We start from the raw sequence: 22,459 nt of genomic DNA, 5'->3' as shown, positions 1-22,459 counted from the left end.
ACCAGAGGCATGTGTTCTTGTGGTAGCTTCGTTTTTTTTAAGGATGACTTTTTATTGATTAATTATCATTTGACTACAAAACAACAAGCACATTTATCTTTTGACCATGTTGTTCTGTAGATGATCATTTATCTTTTGATTGACCTTTACAAAGTCTACCTAGCAGCTTTAAAATCTAAATATCTGTCTGTTTTTGTGAAGTCCCAACGCAACAAAAATAGTGAAATAAAAATTAACTGCACCTCTGTATTTTCTGACATCACTACGATCACATCAGGGACATTAAAAATCAACACTTCAAGCATAAATGATTTCTCTTGTATTAGAAAAGATACAGCTGTGTTGTACTTTTGTCCCAGACAGACTCGCTGCCGGTTCTGTTATCATTTGTTCTGTCTTATGTCAACAGAGCATAAATTCTAAAAGATTATTTTTGGAGGGGAACAGCGCTCATGTGATCACATCCAGCCAGTTAAACATGGCCCTTGATTCTGACATTGACAAACCTGCCAAGACAGGATCCAAACAAGACACTGTTCCCACAAAAACATGCTGGATTTAAAAAAAAAAAAAAAAAAAAAGGAGAAAATATTTGAGAGAACATGTTGCCTCATTTGTTTGCTTTGAACTTGACATTCACTCTCTCGTTAGCTTTCAGGTTTGTTAGGGGAAGTAAACGCACTGACCTCAAGTTTTTGTTGGGGGTGTTTCAACGTGACCGCGAGGAACAGTCACACTGCAATGAGGGGGAGGACTTGTGACGACAATGCCGAGGCTGTCCCCTGCTGGCCCCAGGGCCACATAAAGATCTGATTATTCCCCCCACCTCACCCCTCACCCCCACCTCTGTGCTCGTTGGCTGGTCTTGCAATCAGACAGTGGACTCAGTATTTCCCTTCCTGTTCCTGTGCTGAGCATTGGGGACTCTCCTGTGGTCTCTGCAGCCAGTGCACAGCACTTTAAGCAGAGCTGTTGTTTACAAGAGCCACTGTGGGAAAGTCATTAAAGTGTAAAGCATCCCTCTTTTATTTGTTTGCAAAGGACTCCTGGAAGAGGCTTCCCCTAAAGGCGGTGGATGGTAATGAGGGCTGACACTTACTGGGCCACCCCTGCGGGGCCATGTGTGACGATAGCCGCTGCCATGGCAAACCGATTCTCCGATAGAAAAACCAGCTTGTTGAAGAGTGGCTTCCTCTCTTCAACAGGTGGCCAGTGTCTACCACCAGCTCTAAACTAAACTGGCCTTTTGTTCCCGCAGGAAAAGTGCCCTCTGTTAGTGGTGCCATGCTATTGTCTGTGAAACTAAACACCTGACACATAACGGCTTAGGAGACGTTTATTTAAATATGGTCATTTGACTCCCACTGATCATATGGTAGATATTAGGCAGTGCACCTGACAGTGCACAAGTAAGCAGAAAGGGACCTCTCTTTCTTTCCCCTCAAAGAAGGGTGTCTTTGCAGGCTGTTATCAAAAGCATTAGAAAACCACAAAAGCAGACGTAAAAGCATCACGAGTGGCTTTCTGGGCTCCACCTAGAGGGTTGCCTTTACTGCCGGAGCACAAGTCCAGTTTGTGCTTATAAAACAATTAGAGGTGAATCAGTCTCCAGGTTATAAGTGATGCAGAGGGGACAAGAAGCACGCACAGAAAAAGCTGACATCGGATGGATGTTGATTTCCCGAGTGTGACAGCCTTCCCTGAAATGTGGAGCAGGGAAACCAGTCTGAAGCGGTCTGCTGTGCAGGAGTGTTTTTTTTTTTTTTGTTTGTCTGTTTTTTTCAATCGATGTCCCTGTATTTCTTTGAACAAGCAGGGGCCTCTGCTGGCACTGAGTGGTACAACATGTTGTTTACCAAAACTTTTGTACCATGGGAGATCTCGATTACAGAGAGCTGAATTCTCAAACATAATCCCTAAAAGCCGTACTCTAACCGGTATCTTATCAGGGGGTAAAGTCTTCTCTCATTGGTTCAGATATGTGCATTTTTAGGGGCTACTATGGAGCCAGTCATCACCGTGTGTTATTTTGGTGTGGAGATTTTCGAAATTGACTGTTTGACAAGTCATCACCTTTAAATATTTGTTCACCAATGTTCTATTCTGAGTATGCGCATCGATTTGCTAAGATAATCAGAGGGTCACATGCATGAGAATAAACTTCAGAGAATCACCCAAAGAACGCATGCAGCAAAGAGAAACCGTCCGCACCCTGTATGCACTGAGACTGAGTGTAACTGAAACATCCAAAAGCAACATTGATTGACCAAATGGCTGCATGTCAGAAGGAAAAATTGATCGGAAGGCTCTACATTGATGTTTTTCCATGAAGCTGAATGGTTGCTCTGCTATCGCCATCAATTCCCAGACCTGCACTGATGTCCTTTCTGTGCATTACCAGCCCCCTTTCAGAGGGCCTACGTATAGATTGGTAAATAAAACAAAGATAGGTTATGCAACTGCCAAGCCACTTGAATATGTTGCCGTTTAGCAAGTGTGAATAGAGGAATTAGGAATGGCAAGGGATCCATTGTTAGCCCTGATTAATATGCAAGTCTCTGCAAGAAATACCACAGGGACACCGGTTGGTCTTGATCAAAGTCAGCAGGACTTTTTCTCCAGGTCTGTGAAAAACTTTGTTCTACTCAGGCATGGGAGAGGAGAGTTTGTGGACACTGGCTAAACGAGTCCTGCAGTTGCAAGTCCAGTCTGTACCTGGCACACAGAGTTAACCAAAACAACCCCAGTACCCCGTAGAACTAAGCCAGCTTTGTGTGTTTTCTGATCAAATCAGGTGTCCAAAGGTAGATGGAAAGCATTGTCGAGTAAACACATCCGCTGCAGGGTTGCAAAATGCAACACAACCTGAACACATGCTTACTCGCTTATTCGTTGTACACTCTTTAACATCCTTGCTGACCTGGAGAATGTGTGTGTAATGAAGTGTTTGAAACCCACAGTAAACGCAGCTAATTGATGGCCTTGTTCAGTTGAGTCTGAGCCCAGGGAGTCACCCTGTCCCATACATGCTCCTCTGCTCTACCACCCAGTCTCTCTTTAGAAGCGGACTGAACTGGGTTGGAGTTATATAACCAGTGTCTGTTCTCATAGATCCTCAGCAGCTCGTCTTCCCCTAATCTTTTCGGCTTGATTGCACCCTGCAGCCCCCTCCCTTCTTCTGCCGACTCATTCCATTCAGTGTTCCCGCGCACAAGCACATCAGCACAGGAGCACATGAACGGAGCATCTGAATCCGCCGTGCTCCGGTTTGGAGCGGATTTTGATGCACAAGTGCAGGTGTCAGTGTTTGTGTGTCTTTTCAGCATATGTGTGGGACAGTGGTGAAGAGGACTTGCGGTGGATGCATTTGAGAGTATGTATCTGGGATTCCATACGTAATGCGTGGAGGTTTTGTGGCACACGCTGTCTGAATCACTCTTACACGCTAACATTTGTGTGGATGAGTAGAGACACTTATATGGACGTACGCATGGCAATGTGGAGGGTCCTGACACTCAGAGAATTTGGCTAAAACTAGAAACATTTCTATATTGCATTACTAACTTGCAGATGTAACAGGCAGATAAAATTGTGTCAGCAGTTACTTTGCCTGATGGCAGGTCTTTACATCTTTCAAACTGTGCAGCTTTTTGATGTTGATAGAAAATTACCATATTTTTAAATTGCTTTGTAAAAGTATTCTTATCAAATGAAACTTTTTTCATATTTTGCCACATTACATCTAAAGACTTAAGTGTACTGTTCTGGAGTTTTATGTGACAGATTAACACAAAGCACTGCGAGCATGTGTGGAAAATATATCTACAAACAGGGATGAGTCATTGGAGGAAATCTAAAGGATGACATAAAGAGGACCGTGTTGGTCTTTAAAGAAAAATGGAATATTTGGGTTCATTTGAGTCCATGTCAAGTCCAAATTGTCAAGATTCTGCTTTGCTGAGTGTAGAATGGTAAAAACACTTTGCCAAGTCCGGAGGACCCCAAAGCGCTTCACACTACATTTAGTTATTTAGTCATTCACCCGTTCACTCACACATTCACAAGCCGTCTCCGCTTGGCTCTCTGACCACCACCAGGCAAGGTGGGTGAAGTGTCTTGCCCAAGAACACAACACACAGGCAGATAGAGTCAGAATCAAACCAGCAGCCCACCTATCGTTTGCACCATCATGTTGCTGCAAATGACATAATCGGACCATTAACTACAGCTCCTGCGTGCTCACTTCCTGCCCGTGCTCCCAGGTTCCCACTATTACTCACACTCACAATAATGAGGAACACACTGCTAATGGAGACACACTGATCTTAAGGGGCTTAAGATCAGCTACATCCACATCTGTGTGGAACTACGTAATATCAGCTGTGCTACTTCCATGTCGCCATAACTCCACCTCTGCGTTGAACCATTTGCTGTGTTTTGAAATATTTCTTTAGTTTTGCATAGTCTGTTTGTGCTGTAGCTCTAGTCCAATTCATTTAAAATAATGTGTGTTATGTCACCATTACAACGTGTGGGAAGGTTCAGCATGTGTCACCACTTTGGCAAAGTACGGCATGTTCTTTTAATTTGCTGACCAGCTCCACCTAGCATTGGGAATATTGCTGTGGTGCAAAGAATAAACAAACAAAAAAAAAAAGGTTGCATCTGTTGAAACCATTTTTAATTACCCACCCTGTGCCATCATGCAGGTGCGCCAAATAAGTTCTTCAGAATTTGCATATCACAGCCGGTAATAAGGAAGTCTGCATTCCCGTCCCATAGAACTATAAAACCCCATTGTTGTCTCTTGAAAGAATGCTTTGGCGATTTGCGTGCCCTGGAATGCTAAAGCGTGACATCCATCTGTCCTTCATTTTGTGATAATTAAGCTAAACTACATCATGGCACAGCTCCCTGATCTTTGCCCACCAAAACCATAAACATAAAAATGCTCCACTTAGCACCGTAGGGAGTAAACTCTCCAGCATCAAGATGGCTAAACCTTTGCTGTGTTTTACAATCTGTTCATTCGAGACTGAGAGGCAGAGGACATAGGACAGTGTTTGGCAAGCGTCCCACAGGAGGGGTCTATTGGATCTGGGACTTACAATGAAACATAAAAGCAGTTTACAGCAGGAAGTGGGTGGATTGATGACTTTCCAAGAAATAAATATTTTCTGACACAGCATAGTCAAATAAAACCCCAATAAATGAAGTGGACACATGACACTATCTGTGTCTTGGCTGAGTTTTTTTCCTGGCTCCTGCAGTCACAGGTAAACCTCAACCCACCATCTGCTTTCTGACTCTACTTTGACCACATTTTGGACAAGAAACCAAATAAACTGCATTTGTGTCAAGATTATAAAATCCTATTTTAAAATCAATTGTTCTCACTTCTTGTGCATGGATTTACAGTGCCTTGCCAAGGTACCCCCCTTGAACTTTCACATGTCATAACCTCATATTAAAACGTCTTTTATTGGTGTTTTATCTGATGAACCAGGACAAGGTTTTGGACAACTGTCAAGTGGACTGCTAAGGATACAGAGTTCACTATATTTTACGAAAACAAATTTGAAAGTGTGCAGTGCAGTTGTATCCATGCCCCGCAAAGTCAATTTATAGAATCACCTTTCGCTGCAGTTACAGTTGCAGATCTTGTGCGTTATGTCTCTACCAGCTGTGCACATCCAGAGACAGAAATATTTGCCCGTTCTTTGCAAAATAATTTAAGTTTAGATGAGCAGACTCTGAGGTCAATAATTTTCTAGCTCTCAAAAGATTTCTATTTTGATTTAGGTCTGGATTTTGATCAGGTCTCAGGACTATGTTTTAATCTAAACCCTTACAATGTCGCTCTGGTTGTAAGTGTAGGATAGTTGTCTACTGAAAAGTTAAGCCGAGTTGTTGTACAATCTGAAACAGGTGTTTTTTTTAGGATCATCCTGTATTTTTCTCCATCTCTTGTCCTCTTTCTCCATCTCCATCCTATGCCCCTTTTAAACAAAGCATCCCCACAGTATGATGCTGGACCAACCATGTTTCATAGTGGGGATCCTTCATTCAGGGAGATGTGCATTGGTAGATTTTCACCCTACATGGCAGTTTGCATCTAGACTAAAAAGTTTAATTATTGTTTCATCTAATTTGAGAAACTTATTTCACATGTTGTGGCTCTTGTGTTGCTTGTACAAAACTTTAATCTTAAGTCTTATTTTAACAAGGATTTTCTTCTTGCCAATCTTATCTATATTTGTATTTTTCATTTCAAGGCAACTGGTTTCACTTAATTTTATTTAGGAGAAAAAGAACTTATACCATATGCGTCTAATAGAAGTTCTGAGGTTTCTATTAGACGAAGAAAAAACAAAAAATTCATCTTTTTATTTAAATATGAATTTTATAGCTAAATACCGACATGGTGAAGCTGAGCTGGGAAACAGCTCAAATATTACATATTATCATATGTAAATATGTGCTGTCTTGTTTGGATTTCTCGCTTTTTAAATAATATGCATTAGAGTAAATGTAAAAGGGGTATGAGAATATTTGCAACATAGACTTTAGAGGAAGAGATAGAGGGAAAATATTAAGCATGAGAAAAGCTCTCCTACTCCATTTTTTTTCTGAGTCATTTTAACTAGGGCACCAGGAAATTCTCTGCCTTCACCATTTCATGTGGAAAGAAGACCTTTATCTTCACAACCATCTTTGGGCAGGGAACTGGTTAATTCCAGGTGAAGCTTCACTGTCATGTTTTAAATTGTACACATTGTGTAAACACCTCTGTAATGATTAAAAAAAAAAAACACTTGTAAGAAAAGAATTGGCTCAGAGATATTTTCTTTCAATCACAATATGTCCTCCAGCACAGATTCAGCCTCATTAATTTCCAGTAAGCACTTGTTCTGATTTACTGGTATTTCTCTGCAGGTTGGAAAATGCAGGCAAGTTACGCAACGTTCGTTGCTGCTCAAAGATGTGACATTAGCGCCCTCTGGTGGCAGTATTTTGTCCTACCGCTTAAACGCTCCAGAAAAGCCAGATGGAGCTCATGTTGCACTCTTTGCTCAAGGCCATCTTGATTTAATGTGTTTATAGAGGAGACAAGATTTCTTGTCCTTCGCGCCACATTTTCAGCCAGCCTGCCTTGGCTTTTAGCACCAGAAATGTCAAACAGCACTAAATCATTAAGATAAAGAATCAATTTGCCATAAAATTGATTGGGAAAAGTTGACAAGTTGTATAGATCAACTTTCATTTTACAGCTCATGTAAAGCTTGTTGCAAAACCTTTGGAGAAGCCATTAAAACACAGGACAGAACACCGCCACGTCAAATGAGATTTCCCTAGTAACTCATTTTGAATGTTGTCGCACTCAGTGTCATACAATTCAACTAATGATGAATGAAGAAATGAAGTGGAATATTCTTGATGAGAATCTAAACATGTTAAGTAGAGTGAATATTTAAGTTAAGAGACAATAATCGCAAACACACAGTGAAGAAAAACCTTCGCTGGGTTTGAATAAATTTGGTAAACTGATTCAGATCATTCCACGTTTTGAACATAATTTATGGAAAGAAATGTGAGTTGATCTTTTTTTATGTATGGATAAAAAAAAAGCAACATACTTGTTGCTATTACTGACATCTAGTATGCATTTTATGTCAACTGGCCCATCTGAAATATATTTCTTAAGATGCATTGTAATTGTTTTCTCCACTGTAAAAAATAATGTCCAATTGGACCTCATTTCACATCGAAAGTAGAGCAGTCTCAATGAGTTTTCAGTGATACGTCACACATGTATACCTGGAATTTTACTGAAAGAGCTCTTTTATTTATTTCTTTTATGCGATTCACATTTGGAATAGTTATTTTAAATTATAAACTTCACAAAAATAGTTTTGTCCTTTACAGTTTTTTTTTTTCAGCAGGTTCTTATGCTACCCAAAATAAAACCACAGACAAAACACCGACAATTCACGAGAATATTTGCATCTTCAAGTCTTTTGTTTTTCCAGAGCATGCACACAAAAAAACACAAGTTCAGCGCTCTAACTTGGTATGAAACTGATCTTTATCAAGGGGGGGGAACAAGTCATTTTGAGAGACAATGTTACAGTCGTTTATGATCTAGTTGGCTTTGATTGCGTGTACACTGTCGCTACTCCAAATACACATCTTAAAGGAAACATTTAGGCCATTGGCATGCACCACAAAAAAAAAAAAAAAATTCTGAGTCCAGAGCAACATAGAGGCTTTCTCGGGAAACTGCAGTTTGTACATTTTGATTAGCCCTCATTGAACTGATCCTGAAATTTTCGTCTAAGGCAACTTTCCTTTCAAAGGAAATCAGGGGTTTAACGTCTCCTGTGATCACACAGACTTATGGCTGATAAGAAGACATCACAGTGATTGGGAGCAGATGTAATCTCAGCTGTTATACTCCAATAAACCTGGTTTTGCAACGTCGTAAATAGTACATAACGGTGAGGTGAACGTCATGGGTTCACGCAAGTCTAAATCGAGCCCCACGATGAATTTAACAACAGATAAACGTTATCACAAGGTCTGGATAATGAAAAGAAACACGGTACTCACAGTGTTAGCTGTTGTGATGACAAAAGCTACAAGAATTATGCTTCCAAAGATTTGACAATATGCACCGTTTAGCACTGAGTTAATGTACTGCAAATATACTTGCTAAAGGTCTTGTGACTAGAAATTAGTCTCTGTTCGGAGAATGTTGCTTTGGGACCCCTTTGGCCTATAAAATCGTATGCCCCTAAAATAAGTTCAGCAATTCAGCAAATGCCAGATTCTGCCCTTTCACATGTAATTCCAGATTAAAAATGTGATCCAAGTTTTCTCTCAAACACTCTGAAATCTCCGCAGACAGTCGAGGTCAGCGGTGACTACAGGTGCGGAGAAAAAAAAAAAGTCTCCTGCTTCATTTCTGCATTGAAATTGTTCATAATGCCCTGGATTTAAACAAATTTATAAGGGAACAGCACAAAAGAGGTAGGAATTCGGAATTCCAAAAGCTTCAATTCACAAGTACGCCGACGTGTGTTCAACATTGCATGCTAACGACGTGTCGCACAGACAGAGAAATCAAAACCACACTCTTCACAAATTTATATGGCATTACGTGAACAAGAGGACACAGTCGGTCCCAGCAACCAAACTCAGAAGCGTATGTACACACGACTAGAGCTCTGGATTTTATGAAGGTGTTTCTGCTTTTGCTAGGTGACCACTTCTTCTCGTGGCAGATTGAGCCTCACCTCCCCGCCCGCTGCTGCAGAAGCTGAGTACGTTGCCGTGGCAGAAGTGCAGGAAGGGCCATTGGTCTCCATGGTGAAGAGCTTGCAAGGTCCCTGTGGGGTCACACCAGGGGCCTCTCGTTCCGGGCTGGAGGCCCTGGATGATCCAACAGAGGACGTGGGGCTCAGCTGCACAGCTGTGGTGTCCTGCAGCGTGTGCTCGCTGGTCTCTATTTCGAACGCCGCACCACCGGCCAGCCCGCCGTGTCCCATCAATCCCGCCCCTCTGCCGCCCACCTTAGAGCCTCGAGAGCTGCTCGGGGGAGGGAGGCGGCTGCACACGCAGCAGGCGCCAAAGAAGGAGAAGGCCACCAGCAGCAGGACGGGCCCAATTATGATGGGAGGGTTGGCAGAAGGCACCAGTGTGCTGAAGGCGAATGCTCCCACCAGGGTGATGTTGAGTCCTGCCAACATGATGCATAGTCCACAGGCACAGCAGAGCGCCGGAGAGGGAAGGCCATGAGGACGAGACTTCTTCTTCTTCTTGGGCTCCTTTTTAGGCACAGAGGTGCTGTTGCTCCTGTCAGTGATGACCATGTTGTTACCTCCGGGACTTGTTTTTGTCTATCTTCTATCTTTATGGGCACAGAATGAAAACATAAACAGACTTCAGCAACTGACTATAACACATGTGTTCTCTGAGCTCATAATACTTTAATCTAACCACTGCAGTGTCCTTCCTGGGAGTTTATTTTATGCATCACTGAACACTAATCATTCATTGCTGTGTTGCCACAGAGCCCAGCAGAAGTGTTCATACACCGTGAACATTTCCACATTATGGCAAGTCGCAACCTCACACTCTGTGTGTGTTTTGCTGTGATTGTACGTGATACGCCATCGAGAAGTTGGACGTGATTATACAGTGGAAGGAAAATTACGCTGTATTTTCTTTAAATCTTAAACGTATGTCATGCATTTGTATTTATCCCTCCCGAGCAAATGCTTTGTGGAACCACCTGTTGGCCACTTGGCTGCTTCTCTGAATGATGCTCTCCTCATTAGATATTCACAGCTTTGAGTGTCTAAGACCTTTTTAGTGTGCATTCTGAAAAGGTCACTAGTTTTCTCTAAGACAACTTTGAGGTATTTGTATCTGTAGTGGAAATAAACTAAACACAAATATATTTACTGATTAGGTGACTCCTGAAGGTCTTTGATGGCACTATATTTTATTTAGGGGTATACTGGAAAAAGAAAAAAAAAAAACAAAGAAATGTCAGAATGAAAAATATTGAATTTTCATTCTTCTGTAGGAAATAGAATAAAATAAAAACTCGGAATCCTTTTTCATGTTCCCCCCCCCCCCCTCTTCATTACTACATGCTACATCGATTTAGCTTTAGCCCATCACAAGCTCAGTAAAAACCATTGAAGTTTTTTTTTGTAGTTGTGATGTTCAAGGAGTCTGATCACTTTTGCGAAGTACTGTACTTTATATTTTGAAAACAAAGAGAAGCCATAAACACACATGTAATTAAAAAATATACATATTATAACTCAAGAAATGCAAGCAGTAAACAGTGACCACCGTGTGCTTCATATCAGTGATTGGCACTTAAATTGTAGTGCTGACTGACATCCAAAGCCTGCATTACATAATCTGTAAGAAAGTATGATAATGCAGTCCTGAAATCATAAACCAATCTCCAAGATGTTCTTAGTAAAAATCCAGTTTTAAATATCAATTCTACAATTTAATTGATGGATTTCAAAGACAATTAATTGAGATAGACAAACAGCAAATGTGTTGAAGTAAATAATAGCACATAATTGTTAAATTCTTACAAAAAAAAAAAAACATACTTTCTTCTCTGCTGCTTAACAACTGAGGATGTCTGACAAGCATTGATGTGTATTTGCTCTGGATCAGAGAACTTAAATATTATCAGAAGTGTAGCTGCTACTTCAGGCCAGAAAGGCTTTTGGTACACATTTGCTATCAAATAATTTTACATTTCAAATTTATTCCAGTTTGCATGTATTCAGCATGTTAGAGCTAAGAAGAGTATGGCGTCTTTCATATCTTGTGCAAGTGTAAATTGGCTTTTGTCAGAATGCATGTCCCAAACATTAAGATATGCTGATTCTATGTAAAAAATAAATAAATAAATAAAAAATAAAAATAATAATAATAATAAAATAAACAAATCTGAATAAATCCTTACCCATTATGTCAACCCAGTAAAGGTGCTTCCATTGTTACTCCATTAGATTTTCACGGTGATCCCCCGTTTCTTCATAGTCGCATGTAATTACTGACACGCTAAAAGGCTGCATCAACAACAAACGGATATTGGGCATCCTGCGTTCGTTGCTCGTTTTCTCCCTCCCCTTTTCAACGCCGAGCTGCCCAAGTCATGAGAGGAATTCAATCAGTGGCACAGGAAACACCAGACAAAGCTGTGGGGTGTCAAATCCGGCAGGAGACAGACGATTATTTAGGTGAGACGGCAGTTCTTTTGAGCTGACTCGCCGCTCCAGATGTGGACCGGAGGAGAGATGCTCGTTGTAGCGCCTGATAGGTCACGTAAATGGCGGATCCACACAGTGTGTCCGAGGCATCTTCCTATCTGACTGGGTAAAGGATTCATGTCTCCTTAATTCATATCTGATGAGTGCCGCGCAGAGCTCATGCCCTCCTCTGTGGACCGCTGGATGCGATGAGCTGTTCTCCACGTCAGCGATCCATCCATCAGTGGGTCGTTGTATGGCAAGCTGATTTACCACATAATTAGAAAAGGATTTTTTTTTTTTTTTTTGGAAGACTTTCTGTGAAAAGCTTTTACCATTAGATACTTTTTTCTTTTTTTCTTTTTTTTTACACATATTAAAGTTAATAGCTATTCCAAAAAAGTCAAGACTGAGGTAGACGTCTACAATCTCAAAACAACACGAGTAAAGTCAAGAAACAATATTACATTTTGTGAGGGTGATTTTATGCAGTGCAAAGACATTGTCACGTGTGCAATCGTTAATTAGATGCCAGCCAATGATTTTTTTTACATGGAAATGGAGACTGGAGTCTTTGCACCACCAGTAACCTTCCTGTGTGAAACAAGTACTGAAAACAAAACAAACGTCTCCGGTCTGAGTATCAAATGAAAAAGCAAAGCACTTCAGCAATCAATAAAATGATGATTATTTAAACCACTCTAATTGTATGATATGTGACTATTGCCCAGCTTTACGTTTTTTTTGTTACCTTTTGCTGGAGGTATAACATATTACTTGTTTGCATGCTGATATGGAAATTTGATCTCTAAATATATAAAATATGTGCTTTTATTTTACATCTCCAGAATTAAGCCCACCAGTAACAGTGGGATTTGTACTTATCTGAAATGTGTTGCTTATAAACTGTTACTTTCTTAAACTCACCAACAATTTTTTGGAGCTGACATGCTTAAACATGAATGGGAAATTGACATTCTTTGTCAAAGACGTGAGGTACCTAATACGTACAAAAGAAAGAGTACATCTTTGAGTAGTTCAACTTTTGAAAAGCTGAAATACATAAATTTTTAGCAAATAAATATTAATAAAATGTTTTAGAAGCTTTTGTTTCTTTGACAGGTAAGTTCCAGAGGCCTATCAGTTGATAGATCCTGTTTACAGAAAGAATGGTATAGTTAATTATAAGGTTCTCTATATGATTAGAACTTAAGTGAATAACATGACCAATCACAAGCCTTCATTTCAATACCCATTTAATGAAACCTGACAGTGATTTAAAGAGACATAAAATGACATTCTCTTAAAGCAGTATGTGATTTTTGGAGTCAGATATCTTTTTATACAACAGAAATCTACTTTGGATCTTGAATAAGTATTTAGATTCAGATTAACCTATTAATCTGGTTTTATACAAAATAAAGAAAAGGTTTATTTAAAACAAGTAGATGTCTTCTTCTGGGCCTTAAACAGAATCTAATTTTAAAAACTCCCGAACTAGCAGGAGGATAATTATATCATCGATGATTTTCCGTACCCCACTCATCGTGAAGTGGATCTGAATGAAGATGAAGAGCGTTGAAGCCTCTTCTTGTCAGCTTGCCTTTATTCTACGTGTGTCTAATATGCTTGATTTAGATCTTTGCACATGAAATTTAAATCTCTTTGTAGATTTTCTTGAAAGGGAAATGTGATTAAATGAGCAATAAAACAGCTGCTGCTGCTCAAAGACCAGCTTACACAGAAATGGAGGAGGAAAGCTAGGTGAGATGTTTTCCTGTGGATTTTGAGATGACTTTTAAAACAAATTTAAATTTGAAAAGTATTTATTGCAAGAGCATCAGCACAGAATAACTTCAATCAGAGGTTAATTACTTGAAGAATCCCAATGATTATCAAGAGATGCGTGATATTAATGTCATACGCAAGAAAAGGATTGGACATAATGTTAAGTTAAATCAAATTTATTAATAAGCCGACCTGCACCAGGACACATTAAACTAGTAAATGTTTTATATCAACCTAAAGGTAAGTTTTTAGTCCAGGCAATCTGAAATTACTGAAAGTAAAATAGCAATGAAAAGAAAAACAGATGACAGCTTAACCTGATTAAACGCTTTGTACTTAAAACGGGTCTGTTTTGGTGTATTTTAGTAATCACCATACAATTCTACACTGACATGCTTTCTTGTCAACTGATTGAACAAAAGCCCTGAATACTGTAATGTTCTTCACATGCGCATTCATGGTTGCCCTCGGTGACGCAGGAGGATTGCATGGTGAGGCATTCTTGTTTGAAGTCTCACAATAAAGCTGCCGGCAACCATTAAGGCACTGCTGAATCCTCAGGTACCTGTTGGTTAAGCCTTATCAACGCAACTCTGCATCATTCATCCTCACAGCACGCCATGTTTTATTGTGAGACAGCAGCCTTCCTACCATCACCACCTTCCAAGCAGCAGCTGTTCTCCCTGCGTCGTCCTGAATATGCTCATTATGTCGCACGGTGGGGGAGCAGGTCACCGTGTGAACCTATTACATATCGCTGTTTGTGACAACACACGCACTTTGCTTTGCCTTTATGAAGGAACTAACCTTCAATTTGATTCTACTCTTAACATCATGCAAGCCCAATGAGCTTCACCTCCATCACAGGTTTCGAGATTTAACTTTAACAAATCTAAAAATAAAAAATAAAAAAAAAATATGGATTTAGTTTTTGTAGGTTTATTAGACCACATCATTCATATAAAAAGAGGGAACTGCAATCTGCGGTTGAGCTTTAACAACAGTTGATTAAAGAATACTGCTGCCAGGGGAGAGTTGTTGGTGGAGTCATGTGACATGGTGACATCACGGAAGGTCTTGAGCAGTGGGTGACTGTTTCATTTTCCGTCTCGATAAGACATCTGGCATGTCTGAAGAAGTCCTGCAACAGACCAATGCGTGAGTCATGCTGGCAATGAAGGCTATGTGGTGGGTGTCAGTGTGTGACAGAACTGAAAAAGATAAAAAAGAGAGAGAGACAAAAAAAAAGACACATAAAGAAAAACATATCAGAAGAAGATTGGGTTGGATGAATCTATTCCACACATGTTCATTACTTTTTAGTGGACTTGTTGATATTCAGAGAACTGTAAAAATGTTTGAGCATTGGTCTATGGCACCTATGTGTTTCACTCAGTCAGGTTTTATTTTATCATAGCTAGTTCAGCTTTTTTTTTTTTATCCCACCATGTTAAAGACTGGGCTCATTATTTATATGTAAACAATTGGCATTGGAACACATATGTCCTAAATGTAAAACAAACACATTGTTAAGGACATCTATCCAGAGTCTCCTATAAAATATACTTATACTCTTGCCTTAATTTTCACCCCCAAAACACTTACATGTCAGTTAATGGGTCCATCAGGACACCGGCGTCCTCATGGCAGTTAGAGGGTTAAAAACATCTTTTTGCAACAACTCGGTTTTAGTCCTGTCATATTAATTAAAATTAACAGCATCTTACGCCTTAAAGAAAGTCTACAGATGTTTGGTCTGTCTACAGGCATTTGCACATGTGTGAAGTGCAAAGAACATGTTTCTTTAACAGGTCTCTATATACATTCAACAGCTATTTTATTAGGTACATCTGTCCAAGTGCTTGTTAGCAAAAATAGCAAATCAGCCAGTCGCCCGGGAGCAACTGGCTGCGTTAAAACATCCAGATGTTGTGAAGAAAACTTTCTGAAGTTCAAACTGTGCATCAGAAGGAAGAAGAAATGAAATTTTAGTGACTTTGAATGTGGCATTCAAAGTCACTGGTACTCTGAACGTTGCTGGGAGAGAATTTCGAAACCTGCTGATTTACCGGAGGCAAAACCATTTTTCCGATTTTCTGGGAACCGAGTATTAGGAAGATGTACCTAATAAAGTGGCCAGTACAAGCATGTTTACTTTATATTCAGTTTAGTTAATCTTATTTCTATTTTCAGTTCGTACCCCTCCTCTGGATTGGGCTCAGCAGCTGGTCCTCCCTCCACAAAGGTTCCCATTCGACTCTTTGAGCGCTCCAGTTGGAGTTGACTCTGAGTGCCTAAGAGGACCACAGGAAAGAGGACAGAGCACGATGCAGTAATGAGTTTGGTAGCTGAATTGCACCATGGATTATTTTTCAGAATACGTACAAATTTTACTGAAGAAATTTTAACGTACAAAATTCTGGCAACCACAGAATTTTACCATATACATAAGGATTTCATCATATTTATACAGTAAAATCCACATAAACATGGTTAATACTGTATTTATACTGAAAAATTCTGGCAACCACAGCTGTTGGCATTTTACCATAAATTAGAGACATCTCTATTTTACAGTGTAAAGCCAGGTTTGCTTATGCTTATGTTTCCACTCGATTCTTCTAGTTGCGCACTGGATCTCTACAGCTCCTCCAGAGTTACCACGGACCTCTTTGCTTCCCAACTATGTTTTTTCACCCCTGAGGCCTTTGTAGAACAGTTGCATTTTTATGAGGTTAAATTGAACACTGGGTGACTCTAATTAGGGAAATTATGAAGGCAGTGGATTGCACTGGATTTCATTTAGGAACCTGGAGTAAAACAATGCATGTCTCATTTTTCACATTTTAATCAATTATTGTTTTATGTCTATTTTATATGTATCTCCTATTTTGTGTTTGTCTGTTGCAAACATAAACATAAAAGTTTGTAGTTGTAGCCTGGCAAAATGTGAAAAAGTTCTAAATATGTACTTATTGGCTTTCCGATCTATTTGCAGATGTCAAAATGAATAATAAATGCAGGTGAACTAAGATCCCTGGAGTTTCAGCTGCCTCCACTCCGTTTCCACTCACCCTCTCGTCTCAGTGTCTCAGCCGGTTGATCAGCGTTAGCCACAGTGGGGTGAACTCTGAAGTTTCCTAGAAGGATAAAAGGTGGAATAATATTTAGATGGAGAAAAACTTTTGTGTATTTTAATAAGTGAGAAATTCAATCTATGTCCGGTTTCAAAAAAAAAAAAACTTACCAAAAGATGGCAGGATGTTGTTGATATTCAGCCAAGCTTTTACGAAGGGATAGATTGAAATGAGCAAGCCTGCAAAGCGGAAAGTGGCAATAATGTTTTTGATGAATGGTCTGAAATTGCTTCATAATTTGCATGTTGCGACTAGTTAATTTACTTTGAGAAGTAACCTAATTGCTTTTGATGCCTGGAAGATAGAAGAAAGTCTGAAAAATAGAAGATGGTCTATTTCACTATGACACAGATGATTGGGAATTTTTCATTGTATATCAAAGTGTAAGCCTTCCCAGTATGATCCTTACATCCGATACAAGGTGAGATGCTTCTTCTAGTTCAGTTCAAAGTGCAAAGTGGCATTTGAATCGCATGGTTTTGGCACCTTTCTGTAGTCCTGCGCCCCCAATCAGCACCTTTATTGATTTTTCTTATTAGTCTAAGGAGCTGGCATTACAGCCTGGCAGCTCCTGAGGGTGGTTGTGATGCATGTCTGCGCTTAAAATGTCATGAAACTGCAGAAGGAGGGTAAACAATCTGCAGAGAACACTCTGTTCATACTCATTAGTCAGCCTGTGTGTCGGAGGCGGCATCGAGCCACACAAGCCCCAAAAAACACATAATTAAGGACGTCTGCTGCTCAGTCGCACAAAATCCTGCGAGAGTGAAAGTATCAGTCACGCTGCGGTGCACAGATTGTATTTGCGAATGCAGGTAGCCGCACGTTAGCAAGACAAATTAATTATTAAAAGCTGATCAACTCCTCAGCGAGAATGAGTTTCTCATTAACTATGCATACACATGCTGATGTTGTCTTCCACAGATCACAAGCGCTGCCCTTTCCTCTTTCTCTCCAGGAAACCAGTCCAGACACGCTTTTATCAGAGCAGCTCCTACGGCTATCAGCTGGCTCTGGTTACAGTCTTGTATCAAATGAACATTGGATGGAAGAAGTCGCTAGTCGCAGACCTTAACATTTTACTTTTACTTCAATGCATTATGCATATTATATATCGAGTGAATTCAGCTAATGTCCTGCCATTGTACATGTAAAGAATCTTCCTGCGTAATCCAATCTTAGAATAGGTACAGCTGTTCTGTCAAGGAGAAATGGAGATAGTTCTTGGAGAACACCAACGAACAAAAGCATCAAGAAGATGAAAGAACACAGCAGACACATCAGGGATAATATTATGGAAAAGTAAAAAAAAAAAAAAAAAAAAAAGATTATGAAACAAAATTGCACCTTTGAACATTTAAAGAAAAAAACACTATTGGTGAAAGAATCCATAAGAAGGCTTTTATGACTCATGACTGATGTCAAGTTTGAATAGGAAACATTTTGGTCAGATAAGACAATAGTTTAACTCAAATCTCTAGTCACTCTAGTCTACAAGTAAAACTAACCTAACAATAAAACATTTTTAGTGGCACAATCATGCTGTGGAGATGTTTTGTTGTTTTTTTGTTGTTCTTTTTAACAGGGAAATGGAAGCTTGTCGGAGTTTCTTGGAAAGATGGATGGAGCTAAATATGAGGTAATCCTGGAAGTAGAGGTATCAAAGGATTTAAGACTGAGGTAGAGGTTAACTTTTAAGTGATATGATTACCATGCATATGGACAGTTTAGATTAAAAAACAAAACAAAAAAAACAAACAAACAAAAAAAAAGACAGTTTCATATGTTTCAATGGCTGAAGCTTTGACAGGATTCATCCAGTCAGACAAAGGTTGGGCTTTTTTGCAAAGAAAAATTAACAAAAATGCTACATCTCAAAAGTGTTAAGCAAGTAAAAACATATCCTAAAAACTTGCAGTTTGCAGTCTTTTACTAAATACAGGAGGAGACCATACTTTTCATATTTTTATCTTTTTAAAGGAAATCCTATTGTGAGGAACTGCAAGGTCCATTGGGTTTGGCTACTTAGTAGAAACAGTCATTTCAAAACAAACCAAATAATTACCATCAAAGTGATACAAAGCTTAAAATGTTCAGCCAACTATTACAAAAAAGTTGTTAGAAACTCCTCTTGTCTTATTTAGAACTTTCTAAATAGCTTTGCAACATCTGCAAATGATAATCTGAAAAGCAAATAAGCAAACCAAAGTGTTTCTCATTCGGAGTTACAGACTCTCACCGAGGCCTCCAGCTCCCAGGAAGATTCCTCCTACAGCATCAGCATCACATTCCCTGGACACCCCGATGATGATGCAGCCGGCAACAATGGCAAACAGGGCTGAGCCCACTCGTAGCCCATGGTACTGCCCGATGCTAACAGGGTTCATTCAGCAGGTGGAGGTCCCCCACCTGCCACACTCACCCACACACTCTTTTACAGCCCAGGTAATAACTGGGGAACCAAACTCTGCCTCAGCTCAGGCTCTGACTTCCACCAACAGCCACTCCCATACTCGTGCATCGCTCTCTCTGACACAGAAACACTTTCCCTGGTTTAGACTGTCCTCTGTTTCGTAAGGGATCTCATGAATCTTTAAAGTGGAGATCTGGTTTCTATTGCATCTGGAAATTAGGACAGTTGAAGAAGCCCTGACTCGTATGACAGGGAATTCTCCCTTAAATCTGATCACAATCCTCGACCAGAGCATCCGGTATCATGAGCTCCGTTTGTGGAAAAACACAGGGAGGAGCAGGAGGCAAAGAGAAAAGGCAACAATTAGAGAGTGAGCCTATGTGTGACTTCTATGAGTTGCTTGTGAGCTTGAAGGGAATGTGTAATGAAAGGTTCAGAATACTCTGTGGCGGGGCCCGAGGCCATCCACAAAGGCATGCAGTTGCCATAGGAATAGCATATCCATGGCAACACAGGAAAAAGAGGAGGGTAAGCAGGATTAACACTTGTTGAACAGGGTAACAAATTAACTTACAGCACTCTGTGGAGGAGAAACAGCCACACATTTCCTCCACAGGTCAAATCTCTCTGTCTTCATTCAAATGTCAAGATTCGTCATAAATTAGTGTGACTAATATTAAAAAGTATGTGTGTGTGTAATACTCACACGGGCATCTCATGGCATCTCATTCTCTTCTCAGCCTTTATCATTTGTGACACTTTAAAAATGAGCTTACATGTTCACTTCTTTTGCTTACATGGATTTAGTACACAGTTAACAGACGGTGGAAGTCCTGCAGGACTTAAGAACAGCAAAAATCCTAATTCAGTTTGATTCAAACTTGCTATAAAACAGAGATAACATGTTTTTTTTGTTTGTTTTTTTTGTTTGCTTTTCACTTCAGTCCCAGATTAAATGCTTGGAATGAATTTGTTTTATGACATGTTTCCTGTTTCTTACGAAGACTGTTCTTAGATGATGAAAACACATATTTGGTTTACCCTATTACAATTATGGAATAATAACCCAAGTGTAGTTACAGAAATAAGTAACTGTACATGTTCAAAAATCCATGAATAATATTTGGGAAACTAATTTGAAACAGCTCACATCAATAGCTTCCTTTTCAGAGACAAAAACGTTTGCGTTGGCCGGGAATCGAACCCGGGTCAACTGCTTGGAAGGCAGCTATGCTAACCACTATACCACCAACGCCACGGATCACTAACATGCGGCCTGAAGAAATTTAAACAATGTGCACTCTATATATTTTGTATTTTCTGTCTGACACATTTTTATTTTCTGTTTTCTTCTGTCGTTCTGGCCACTATGTCTGTAACTGCTGTTTTCATTCCTTTTTTTCAGTTTTAGCTAGTCGACTTGCCTTGATTATTACACATACTGCGAGAATCACATTGCTCTCTTGTATTTCTAGCGTTAGCAGTGTAAAAAACGGTTTCCGTTGTGGCGGACAGAACTAGACTTTTAAACAAGGGGCGGCTGGAGAGTATGGAGCTAAAACAATCTCATAATTCACAAATGCACAGATCGAGATTACCAAATGCACAAGATCCACAAATGCACAGTACGAGATCCACAGATGTACAGAAGGAGATCCACAAATGCAAAGGATGAGACTCACAACTGTACAAGATCCATTTGTGGATATTGATATGTGCATTTGTGAATTATGAGACTGGTTTAGCTCCATAGAGAGTGGGTAAAGATTGAAAATAAATGACCATCCTGACTGAGCCTAAGCTATTTTCCAGAGAAATATTGGTGGAAACTTTAGTCTCCAAAGCTAACAGACACAAAACATCTTCTTAAATTTAGTTAGGTTAGGCTACAACTATTGTTGTATAGCACTTTGCATGACAGTGACACTTTACTTAAAGAAAAGTTCTTGGCCCGTACGGGGATCGAACCCGCGACCTTGGCGTTATTAGCACCACGCTCTAACCAACTGAGCTAACCGGCCATGAGTCGCCAACTGAGAACATGTTTATAAAACTGAATGTCTCATAAATGCAATTGGGCTGTAAGAATTTCGGGTGGAGATTTTAATGGGCTGGATTGCTTATCTGAAAAGCCCCGAGAGTTTTTTACAGGAGGCTAATGAACTGCAGTTACAGCAGGAAGCAATTCATAGTTTAGGTACAGCAAGTAACGCGCTGTTTGGCCGCCAGCGACATTTCGGGGGCGCTGTTTCTCCCCCTTCAATAACCGCTAAAGTGCATTTTGAGTGGCAGAGAGCGACACATCGACGTAAAGAGAAGTCAAAACCGTGGAATAAAGCTTGTACTCCACCACACGACTAATATATGCGGTGTAATATGATTCGCTCCATGGTAGCCAATCAAATATCCGACCCACCAATCTCGTTCTTATACCTCCATTTGGGTCTCAACTGCTTCTAAAAATAAAGTGCTTTAAAAAAAGAAAAATCCTAGCTGTTTTTGGCAGTAAGTCAATGGGTTTTGATGATCTCTCGAACGCTGAGTCCGACATGCAGGTAACCATTTAATATCTCGTATACCAGGATATCAGCATTTGCTATGCCATTACTTCTTCAACAGACCTCGTGGCGCAACGGTAGCGCGTCTGACTCCAGATCAGAAGGTTGCGTGTTCAAATCACGTCGGGGTCAAGTCTTTTAAAGCAAATTGCTTCTTTTAAGTCAACTATAGTTGTTCAATGTTGTAAGCTATTACAGAATCAAAGTACAGGGAGTAAAACATTAAGCATATACAAAGTACAATGCTATGTACACTTAAAACTTGGTAACAATAAAAATATGTGAAATATAAAATGCTAGGAAAAATGGCAAATGCAGAATTTACAACACGTACTGCTGAAAATCAGCCAATGGAAAAAAAAAAGTTGCTGTTGTATATTTACGCAAAAACAGACCACTTACAGCTCAGAACAAGAACACCTTTGTAAAGAGAGCGCATTTACGTACGTCGGGGACAGTACTAGTCTACTATCAACAGTGCAGAAAGAGCAATTTTCAAAAAGAAGAAAAAAAGAGGGCTCGTCCGGGATTTGAACCCGGGACCTCTCGCACCCTAAGCGAGAATCATACCCCTAGACCAACGAGCCAAGATGCTGTAATACTATGCGGTATCACAACACAACGTTTGACAAGGGATTGAATTGCGTTATATGTTTTTTGGTATGCCAGATGTTAGAATACTTTATGAGAAAGGCATGATACTTCTGCCTGTTACGGTCTCTGTTTCACTATTCGGTTATAACAGTCCGTAAAAGGGAAGACGTAGATTATTAA

At 39.9% G+C, this 22,459-nt stretch overlaps 2 protein-coding genes and 4 non-coding genes across 7 annotated transcripts; 1 reads left to right on the top strand and 5 right to left on the bottom strand.

The window, feature by feature from the left end:
• Positions 1 to 7,938: 7,938 nt before the first annotated feature.
• Positions 7,939 to 12,041, bottom strand: LOC103130363 (uncharacterized). Its single transcript, XM_007541745.2, has 2 exons — positions 11,504 to 12,041; positions 7,939 to 9,910 (listed from the first exon to the last, which is right to left on the bottom strand). Exon 2 carries the CDS (start codon positions 9,870 to 9,872, stop codon positions 9,258 to 9,260), a length of 615 nt encoding a protein of 204 aa, XP_007541807.1. The 5' UTR covers positions 9,873 to 9,910; positions 11,504 to 12,041; the 3' UTR covers positions 7,939 to 9,257.
• Positions 12,042 to 13,737: 1,696 nt separating this feature from the next.
• On the bottom strand, positions 13,738 to 19,326 carry LOC103130362 (kinocilin-like). 2 transcript variants are annotated; one of them, XM_016665853.1, is made up of 5 exons: positions 18,954 to 19,326; positions 16,825 to 16,893; positions 16,652 to 16,717; positions 15,778 to 15,871; positions 13,738 to 14,788 (listed from the first exon to the last, which is right to left on the bottom strand). In XM_016665853.1, exons 1-5 carry the CDS (start codon positions 19,099 to 19,101, stop codon positions 14,773 to 14,775), a joined length of 393 nt encoding a protein of 130 aa, XP_016521339.1. In that variant the 5' UTR covers positions 19,102 to 19,326; the 3' UTR covers positions 13,738 to 14,772. The 2 variants fall into 2 exon arrangements, with proteins under 2 accessions (XP_016521339.1, XP_007541806.1); XM_007541744.2 differs by having other exon boundaries at positions 13,738 to 14,718.
• Positions 19,327 to 20,310: 984 nt separating this feature from the next.
• Positions 20,311 to 20,382, bottom strand: trnag-ucc (transfer RNA glycine (anticodon UCC)). The gene has a single exon. It is a non-coding gene; the product is annotated as a tRNA-Gly (tRNA).
• Positions 20,383 to 21,074: 692 nt separating this feature from the next.
• Positions 21,075 to 21,148, bottom strand: trnai-aau (transfer RNA isoleucine (anticodon AAU)). Its single transcript has one exon. It is a non-coding gene; the product is annotated as a tRNA-Ile (tRNA).
• A 597-nt stretch (positions 21,149 to 21,745) lies between these two features.
• On the top strand, positions 21,746 to 21,817 carry trnaw-cca (transfer RNA tryptophan (anticodon CCA)). Its single transcript has one exon. It is a non-coding gene; the product is annotated as a tRNA-Trp (tRNA).
• A 383-nt stretch (positions 21,818 to 22,200) lies between these two features.
• trnap-agg (transfer RNA proline (anticodon AGG)) lies at positions 22,201 to 22,272 on the bottom strand. The gene has a single exon. It is a non-coding gene; the product is annotated as a tRNA-Pro (tRNA).
• Positions 22,273 to 22,459: the final 187 nt, after the last annotated feature.

Source organism: Poecilia formosa, unplaced genomic scaffold (genome assembly GCF_000485575.1).
Source record: "Poecilia formosa unplaced genomic scaffold, Poecilia_formosa-5.1.2 Scaffold627, whole genome shotgun sequence".
NCBI lineage: Eukaryota > Metazoa > Chordata > Actinopteri > Cyprinodontiformes > Poeciliidae > Poecilia > Poecilia formosa.
This window is presented reverse-complemented; position numbering and strand designations above follow the sequence as displayed.

Coding starts and splice junctions, on each gene's coding strand:
- LOC103130363 (XM_007541745.2), bottom strand. CDS start 9,872: ATGGTCATCACTGACAGGAGCAACAGCACCTCTGTGCCTAAAAAGGAG.
- LOC103130362 (XM_007541744.2), bottom strand. CDS start 19,101: ATGAACCCTGTTAGCATCGGGCAGTACCATGGGCTACGAGTGGGCTCA. Junction 16,894..18,953: donor CCTGGGAGCTGGAGGCCTCG/GTGAGAGTCTGT, acceptor TCCGCTTTGCAG/GCTTGCTCATTTCAATCTAT. Junction 14,719..15,777: donor GAGCCCAATCCAGAGGAGGG/GTACGAACTGAA, acceptor GGTCTGTTGCAG/GACTTCTTCAGACATGCCAG.